Source organism: Choloepus didactylus, chromosome X (assembly GCF_015220235.1).
Source record: "Choloepus didactylus isolate mChoDid1 chromosome X, mChoDid1.pri, whole genome shotgun sequence".
Classification (NCBI taxonomy): domain Eukaryota; kingdom Metazoa; phylum Chordata; class Mammalia; order Pilosa; family Megalonychidae; genus Choloepus; species Choloepus didactylus.
In genome coordinates this window covers 69189168-69199178 of record NC_051334.1, presented here as the reverse complement: position 1 = coordinate 69199178, position 10011 = coordinate 69189168, and the positions used below count along the sequence as shown (strand labels likewise).

Genomic DNA, 10011 nt, shown 5'->3' with positions numbered 1-10011 from the left:
GTTGACTGTATCTGAGGATACCATCACACAAAAAGTCTACATAGAGGCAGGGCAAAAAAAAAAAACAGAAAAACAAGAGGTGAAAAGTTCTGATCAACTAAACAGAATCTAAATTAAAGGTCTAAAATAAGCTGAACTGAACATCAAAGATTAGAGAACAAAGCCAACCAACAAGAAAACCCTAGGTAAAAGAGTGAAAACAAGCTCCAGAATAAACTAATCAAGAAAGTCAGATGCCTAGACAGCTTAAGATAATGACCCATACTAGGAAACATGAAATATGGACCAGCCAAAGGAACAAACTAATAGTTCAACCCAGATATGGGAGTTGAAGCAATTATTGCTAAATCAATTCAATGAACTGAAGGAAGAACTAATTGGAGACATTCAAACACATGTAAATCAATTCAAAAATGAAGTCAATTAACTGAGGGAAGACATAGAAAAAGAGATGAAGGATATAAGGAGGACACTGGATGACCATAAGGGAGAATTCACAAACTTGAAAAAGCAAATGGCAGAACTCATGGAAATGAAGAGCACAATGGAGGAGATGAAAAAGACAATGGAGGCATACAACAGTAGATTTGAACAGGCAGAAGAAAGGATCAGTGAATTGGAAGACCAGACACCTGAATTCACACACACAAAAGAACAGATGGTGAAAAGAAGGGAAAAATATAAGCAGGGTTTTAGGGAGCTGAGTGACAACATGAAATGCACAAATATACATGCTACATGTGTCCCAGAGGGAGAAGAGAGGGGGAAAGGGGCAGAAAGAATAATAGAAGAAATAATCACTGAAAATTTCCCAACTCTTATGAAAGACAGAAAATTAAAGATTTAAGAAGTACAGTGCACCCCAAACAGAATAGACCCCAATAGATGTACACCAAGACACTTACTTGTCAGATTGCTCAATGTCAAAGACAAAGAGAATTCTGAAAGCAGCAAGAGAAAAGCAATCCATCACATTCAAGGGAAGCTCAATAAGACTATACACAGATTTCTCCACAGAAACCATGGAGGCAAGAAGACAGTGGCATGATATATTTAAGATACTGAAAGAGATGAACTTCCAATGAAGAATTCTATATCCAGCAAAACTCTCCTTCAAAAATGAGGGGGAGATTAAAATATTTTCAGACAAACAGACCACTGAGAGAATTTGTGAATAAGAGACCAGTGCTACAGGAAATACTAAAGGGAATGCTGCAGGCTGATAGGAAAAGACAGAAGAAGGAGATTTGGAGAAGAGTGTAGAAATGAAGATTATCAGGAAGGGTAAAAAGAGAGCAGAAAAAATAAGACATGACATATAAAATCCAAAAGACAAAATGATAGAAGAAAGTATGGCCCTTACAGTAATAACACTAAATGTTAATGGATTAAACTCCCCAATAAAAAGACACAGACTGGCAGAATGGATTAAAAAACAGGACCCATCTATATGTTGTCTATAAGAAACTCACATTAGATACAAGGAAAAAATAGGCTGAAAGTGAAAGATTGGAAAAAGATATTTCATGCAAGCAGCAACCAGAAAAAAGCATGCGTAGCTATATTAATATCATACAAAGTAGACTTCAAAAGTAAAACAATTAAAAGAGACCAAGAAGGACACTATATATTAATAAAAGGGTGAATTCATCAAGAAAATATAATCATAAATATTTATGCACCAAGCCAGAGTGCCCCAAAATTCATGAGGCAAACACTGAGAACACTGAAAGGAAAAGTAGATAACTCCACAATAATAGTTGGACACTTCAATATACTGCTCTCATCAATTGATAGAACATCTGGACAGATATTGTGATGGTAACACAATATTGTAAGTACACTGAACAAAGATGCCCTTGAGTAAAGCTGAAAGAGGAGGGCTAGGGGCATGAATGAAACTGAGGTAAAGACAGATGATAAAGACTGGGAATGTTTAACTTAGCAAAAACTGGAGTGGTCAATTATTGAGACTAAATGTACAAATACAAAATTGTTCCTGCATGTGGGAGAACAAATGGATGTCAACCATGCAGAGTGTTGGGAAGGGGATGCTATTAGGGAAAATTATAATCAAAGCAAACTGGAGTCTATTGTCAACAATAACATTATATTATGCTTCCATTAAACGTAGCAAAAGCAATATACCAAAGCTACATGTGTATAAGACGGGGATATAAGGGAGGGATATGGGATTCTCGGTAGTGGTGTTGTTGTCTGGCCCTCCTGTTATATTGTATTGTGTGATATATTATTTTTCTTTTTATTGTTTTTTTTATTGTTAACAAAAAACTTTTTTTCATAGTAATCAGTATGTTCAAGTGCTGACTGTGGTGATAGATGCACAATTGTGTGATGATACTATGAACGACTGTACACTCTGGATAATTATATGGTATGTGAATATAGCTCTATAAAATTGTATGGAAAAATATAAACAAGGATAAAAGTGCTGGAGAAAATGTGGAGGGAGGAATGTACATATTTACTATTGGTTAGGAGGCAGAATAGTGTAGCCTTTCTGTAGGACCCACTGGGGTGGTTCCAAGCAAAACTAAGTATGTGGGTGCCGTAAGGTCCTGCCACCTCAATAGGGGGCATATACTTGGAGGATCTGAGAGCAAGGACATGAATGAACATTTACACGCTGGTGTTTATGGAGATAGTATGCATGATTTGCAATGGGTGGAGGTGGCCTAAGGGTACATCAACTGAGGAACAGAATGGTGAACTGTTGTGTGTGCATACAATGGAACATTGAGCTACTGTGAGGAGTGAATTTGTGACACATGCAATGAGGTGAATGGAACCTTTAGACAGCATTTTGAGTGAACTATGCCAGAATCAATGGCAAACACTATAATGCCACAATATGGACTAACTATAATGTATAAACTCAGAATTGAATCTTACAGCACAGCTTTTCAGGGGAGTGCTTATTGTAATGGTCCATAGATTGCAAGCTTTTACAGCAGTCACATCTATGCCTGAATTGTAATGGCTATCTCCAGATTCTGTGATGCTGACCCCATTGTGTATAACCTGATCAATCCCTGAAACTTTGGGTATCTGTGTGACACCTGAAACTCAGAGCTAGAACTCAGCATATATTAATGTCAGTATTAGCACATATAGCAACTGTTAAAAAGCTGAAAAAGTGTCCAGACTTCAACTAGAGATATGAATGAAGCAGATTTGATTAAGACTAGGTCAAATCAGGCCAAAGCATAAGGGACAGTACTGACTGTGTTTTAAAGCTTCAAATTCCATGAGAGACCAAGAGAAGAGATGTTTAGTTGGTGCTAGATCTATATTTCCTAAACAATTTAACTCATACAGTTTGTTCAAATACCATAATTACATGGAACTTTTAATAGGAAGTGAGACCTGGTAGGTTTGCATAGGTTAGTGTAAAATAGTGACACATCCCAAAGTAATCTGGGCAGAGAATAAAAATATATATGCAGGGCCCCCCCTGAGGAGCTGGGGAAAATGCAGAGGTGTTGGGTTTCCTCACCTGGATTGTTGCTGATGTTATCACAAATATTAAGGGCTGGTGGTTTGATATGCCAAGCCCTCTATCACAGGACTTGCCCGTATGAAGCTTGTTACTGCACAGAAGAGGCTAAACCTGCTTATAATTTTGCCTAAGTGTCTCTCCCTGAGTGCTTCTTTGTTGTTCAGATGGGGCCCTCTCTCTCTATCTAAGCCAACTTGGGAGGTGAACTCACTACCCCCCCCTTAATGGGTGCTGACTTCCAGGGGTGTAAATCTCCCTGGTAATGTGGGATATGACTCCCAGGGATGAATCTGAACCCAACATCATGGGATTGAGAACATCTTCTTGGGCAAAAGTGGGATGTGAAATTAAACAAAATAAATTTTTGGTAGCTGAGAGATTTCAAATGGAGTCAAGAGGTCACTCCGGTGACCATTCTTATGCACTATATAGATAATCCTCTTTAGGTTTTAATGCATTGCAATAGCTAGAAGTAAATACCTGAAACTATCACACTGCACCCCAATAGCCTTGACTCTTGAAGACAATTGTATAGCAATGTACCTTACAAGGGGTGACAATGTGATTGTGAAAGCCTTGTGCATCACACTCCCTTTATTTGGTGTATGGAAGTATGAGTAGAAAATTGGGGACAAAAAAATAAATGAAAAATAGGGTGAGGGGATGATTTGCGTGTTCTTTTTTACATTTTTTTTATTCTTATTTTTACCTTTTCTGGTACAAGGAAAATGTTCAAAAAATAGATAGGAGTGATGAATGCACAACTATATGATGGTACTCTGAACAATTGATTGTACACTTTGGATGAATGCATGGTATGTCAATATATCTCAATAAAATTTAATTAAAAAATCAAAGAATGAAATGGCTGAATTAATTATTTCCTTTACAATAACAATGAATGTTAATGGATTAAACTCCCCAGTCAAAGGCATAGATTTCCAAAATGGATAAAAACATCCAACTGTATGTTGTTAAAAAGAGACTTATGTTAGACACACAGAGAAAAATATGTTTAAAGTGAAAGGATGGAAAAGGTATTCCATGGAAACAGTAACCAAAAAGAGCTTGGATATAGCTACTGTAATAAGAGACAAAATCGACTTTAAGCCAAAAGCTATTGTAAGAGACAAAGAAGGACACTTTCAATAAAAGTTGAAATCCACCAAGAAATAACAATAATGAATATTTATGCACTTAACCACAGTGACCCAAAATACATGAGAAAAACCTTGGCAACATTGGAGGGAGAAATGCTTGGAAACTTCAATATACAACTCTCATCAATAGATAGAACATCTAGACAGAAGATCAATAAGGAAACAGATAACAAGCATCATATGATGAATTAACTAGACCTAACAGATTTATACTGAACATTGCACAGAAAAACAGCCAATATACACTCTTCTCAAAGGCTCATGGATCATTCTCTAGGATAGAACCCATGTGGGATCACAAAACAATTCTCGATAAAAGTTAAAAGTTTGAAAATATACACAGCACTTTCTCTGACCATAATAGAATGAAGCTGGAAATCAATAACAGGTGGAGGACTGGAAAATTTACAAATTTGTGGAACCTAAACAACACACTCTTAAACAACCAGTGGGTCAAAGAAGAAATTACAACAGAAATCAGTAAAAATCTCAAGGCAAAGGAAAATAAGAAAACAATAAATCACAACTTATGGGATGCAGCAAAGGCCATACTGAGAGGTAAATTTATATCCCTAAATTCATACATTAAAAAAGAAGAAAGCTAAAATCAAAGACCTAACTGCACACCTAGAGGAACTTTAAAAAGAACAGCAAACTAATCCCAAAGAAAGCAGAAGGAAAGAAATAACAGATTAGAGCAGAAATAAATGAAATTAAGAATAAGAAAAAGTGGGAATTAACAAAACCAGAAGTTTTGTTTGAAAAGATTAATAAAATTGACAAACCATTAGCTAGACTGACAGAGGAAAAAGAGAGAAGATACCAATACATAAAATAAGAAACAAGAAGGGACATTACTACTTACCCCACAATCATAATAAGGATCATAAGAGAGTATGAGGAACAACTGTTTGCCAACAAATTAGACAACCTAGATGAAGCGTACCAATACCCAGAAACACACAAACAACCTACACTGACCCTAAAAGAAAAAGAAAACATCAGCATACCAATTACAAGTAAAGAGATTGAATCAGCCATCAAAAATCTCCCAACAAAGAAAAATCCAGTACCACACAGATTTACAGATGAATCCTACCAATCATTCAAAGAAGAATTAATACAAACCCTGCTCAAACTCTTCAAAAAATTGAAACAGTAAGACTACCTGACTCATTTTATGAGGCCAACCTGAATACCAATGCCAGATAAGAAAACTACCAGAAAAGAAAATTAGAAACCAATTAGTCTTTTCTTTTTTTGCATGTAAAATATGTTTTATTGTTCTTTAAAAGGGTTCAAGGTTTGGTTTTAAATCAGGCTCCACATGTCTCATCAGTCTGACATCTCTCACCATGTCAAACTGGTTTCAGCTAGCATTACTTCATTAAATCCAAAAGAAAAAAAAGCTGTTTTAATTTTGAGGAAAAAAATCCACTTCTGAGAGCAATTGACATTAGTCTGCAATTTAAAACAAAATATGGGCTAATGTTTCATGTTGCTTTATACACCCTTCTCACTCATAACCAGGAATGTACTTTTCCTAACTCAGGCAGGCACTGATACTGATGGACACTGCACACACACACACACACACACCCTCCCCCCAAAATAACAAAAATTAGAGTATGTCAAAGGAAAAAGGTTTGTTATGGTATGAGCAAAACCCTTGGAGTCAACAGTCTATCTGAGCTTGGAGGGTATGTTAAAGGAATCTATTATTATGTTCTGAAATAAAGAATTGTGGATAGTACCATCATCTTTCACTTTAAAATCCTAGAAGCAATTTCAAAAAGCATTATTTTGTTTTGTTTTTAGGGGTGGGGAAGGAGAGAATCTACAGATTTGCATGTAGCTAAAACTCAAAACAACTCCAGCAGTAGGAAATAGGCAGTTCACATAGCTGGCCAACATCTGAGGTATCATCAGCATGAGACAAGGTCCCAGTTCATTCCTACTGGCCTAGCTGATCGTAACAAAATGGGAGGTTTATGGCTCCACACAGTAAATTCCAGCAGGACAAGATGACCCTAAGCCTGTACTGAGCCTTAGAAGCAGATCATTATTAAATATGTAATATTTAGGTGAAAAGAGTGCAAGATCCCCTGGTGGTGCCCTTCAACTTGCTTTGTCAATGCAACCCAGTCACAACTGCAGAAAGAAGCAGAAAAGCAGCTTGTCTAGATAAGCACATTGAACCCAGAAAAGAATCTGCAAAAATAGTACTACACCACCTCACAAGCAACACAGTCCCGTTGCTACTCATTGTGTGGCCCTGTGTTTCTCTTCTACCCTGTTATGGCCTGTGGACGCATACTCACTAGGCATTGTTGGTTTTGAACCAGCGATTTTTTTTAAATCTCAAAAAATAACCCAGTAAGAAAATAACAAGGCAATCAGTGGTTAAACTGAACTGTACATATAGGGGGCAGTTTGGGAAACACTGATCACAGGCATTTCTCAAGTCCAAAATAATAATGTCTTTGCTGCTACTCCTTTGACCACTCCTGAAAATTCAGAGTAGAAATCAGTCCTAAAATAAAAATGTTAAACTACCAGAATTTTCTGACTTCATTAGACAGAAAATCAGAGTAATGCTACAGCCCACAATTCTACGACATGTAGAAAGTATGATAATAACTCTCTGCCTGGACAACTTTAGTGATGGCCTGGGGTCTTCCCCTTCAAAAAACAAGTTTCTAGGATACCTACTTAGCTTCATTGGTTGGAAAAGGGAAGAATAAGACTCTCAGCTAAGTTCTCTGAAAAGAGAGACTCCTCTTAAATCCCATTTCCACACTAATTTACCAAAACAAAAATCAAAACCAAAAGGCTCTTGGCTACTTTTGCCTAGCATTGGATAGGATTTTCAGGAAAAGAAACTAACATAAATACCCCATCATCAGTAAAGACTAAGAACCACCTGGGGAATATAATATATATGCCACTGCTTTTTTTATTCCTAAAAGTGCCCAGGTGGGCTTAAGGCTGCCAGACTGCACACACATCTACAGCAATAAGAGCTTCTCCTATTCCATTCACAACTTGTATCAGGGAGTGGGGGAAAGGAGAGAAGAGAGAGAAAATATACCCTTCCCACCTCCCATCAAAAATAAAGAAAACAAAAGAAAGGAAAAAAGAAAAGAAAAGAAAAGAAAAGAAAAGAAAAGGAAAGAAACAAGAAATCCCACCATAGGGAGATCTATACGCCAAGCATAATGGAAGAGCGTGCTCCCCAAACAGATGGTTCTGCACAGGCTGATGTTCTGGTGGTTTTCCATAGAGACCTATTCTGAACGAGTTAAAAAAGACAAGAGATTTTGAAAAAATTCAATCCTGGCAGAAATTCAAACTCCAACACTGGGAGCAAAATCATCCTTCACTGAATTAATCCCTTTTTCTTTCTCCTTTTCTTAAACATTTTATTCATGTTATAGAGGGATTTCTTTTTTTGTTTGCTTTTTTCCAATCATGAGGAGAGTGGCTGAGGAGTACTGAATCCATCACTACTCTGATGACACAGTTACGATTCCAGATTCACATTTCCAAGGTACCAAGAGTTCCCGCTAAAGGTTACAATCGAGTCACCTTCGTTTACATTACTTTCTACTGAACACAGCAATACCCATTGGTATCTCTAAAGCATAATCGCATCTTAGGTCAGTATTTCTCCAAGTAAAGCAACAGTTTGGAATTGAATGCTCCCCTTCTTTGTTGTCTTATAAACTGAACTGCATCTTCATACTTCATTCCACATTCAATCAAAGCAAGTGCAACCAGAACAGGTGCCCTTCCCAATCCTGCAACACAATGCACGACCACACAGCAACCTGGCTTTTCACGAAATTTGTTTTTTAATAGGTTTAGCCAATCATCTACTATCTGATTAGGAGGTGGAGCTCCATCATCAAACGGCCAATCAAGAACATGGATTCCTCCTTTTTCAACTGGAGCTTTATCATATGCAGCATCACAAACTCGAACCAAAGTTGTTACTCCATGCTTCTTAAGTTCTTCCGTGAAATTGTTGAGGGTAGCATTGGTAGGGTTGTGAGTTATCAGAAAACGCATGTTCTCATAGGAGATCTCCACAGGTGCTGGGTGGTTCATTATGGCAAATAAAAAGCGTGTGCGTCCTTGTGTGAGCGTGAGGGGAAAAGGGAGCGGGGGCAGGGAAAATCAATAAACCTTGAAATGTTTCACAGCAGAAAACATTAAAAAGACCACTAAAATGCCTATTATCAATCAGTTTTTTCTCTATTCAACTTGTTTATTCCTTAAGAAGCTTCTCTCTTCAAGATACACAGAAAGATTTAGAACCCACTCGAATCCGAATTCAACTTGGGCCTCAATGACTGTAGATGGATACCTTCGGACTCCAAAAAAATCCAACTACATACAAAACTTAAGCAGTCTTTACTACATTTAGGCACTAGTGAGTCAAGTTAAAAGTGTAGATCGCTTTCCACTTTTGTTTACTCGACGCTTAATTTTACTGGAGTCATTAAAAGAAATATGCTTGCAATTAAAAAAAATCCAACTATTTCTGGGCCAGTCTCGGCGTCCAGAGTCTTCAAGGCAATGTTAATTATGGCCCATAGAACCTCCAAGCTCACTTGTCAGCGAAAATGCTGTGCTGAGCCTGGCAGAAGTCTGCCCTCAAGCTCAGAATCGCCATAAATGTGCAGCGTATATTCCAACGAAAAACGCTGGCAAGCTGGGGACTGGGCATTGAAATCCGGCGGCGGCGGGAGTGAGAAGGAGACTCTCTCCACAGTCATCTCCGTGGCGGCGGCAGTGGTGGCGGAGACGACTCCCCCCCAGCCTCGGGGCGCGACACCCGGCCCGGCCCGGAGGCTGCGGCGGCGGCGGAGGCGCGTTTATACGACTCCGTCTTGCTGCTGCGGTGGCGGCCTCCTCTGCGTCTCCTGCTACCGCCGCTGCCCCCTCTGCCGCCACTGTCCTGTGGCGTCGCCTTGTGCTGTGCCCAGCCGCCGCTGCCGCTACAGCCGCTACCGGACAGACGACGGTTACAGCCCGACCGATTGCGCCGTAGCGGGAAAGCAATTAGTCTTATGAGTAAAGATGCAAAAATGCTTTACAAAATACTGGGTAATTGAATCCAATCATCACATTAAAAGAATTATATAGCATGATCATGTGGGTTCTATCCCAGGTATGCAAGGCTGGTTTGACATAAGAAAATTAATTAATGTAACATACCACATTAACAAAATGAATTGCAAAAAACAATCTCAGTTGATGCAGAAATGTCATTTGGTAAAATCCAGCATCCTATCTTGATAAAAACACATAGAAAGTAGGAATAGA

At 38.4% G+C, this 10011-nt stretch overlaps 1 protein-coding gene across 3 annotated transcripts; it reads right to left on the bottom strand.

Moving 5' to 3' along the window:
- Positions 1 to 8340: 8340 nt before the first annotated feature.
- LOC119523446 (protein tyrosine phosphatase type IVA 2-like) lies at positions 8341 to 8790 on the bottom strand. Of its 3 annotated transcripts, none has more exons than XM_037822225.1 (2): positions 8464 to 8790; positions 8341 to 8406 (listed from the first exon to the last, which is right to left on the bottom strand). In XM_037822225.1, exons 1-2 carry the CDS (start codon positions 8788 to 8790, stop codon positions 8341 to 8343), a joined length of 393 nt encoding a protein of 130 aa, XP_037678153.1. The 3 variants fall into 3 exon arrangements, with proteins under 3 accessions (XP_037678153.1, XP_037678154.1, XP_037678152.1); XM_037822226.1 differs by having other exon boundaries at positions 8341 to 8601; positions 8695 to 8790; XM_037822224.1 differs by having other exon boundaries at positions 8341 to 8790.
- Positions 8791 to 10011: the final 1221 nt, after the last annotated feature.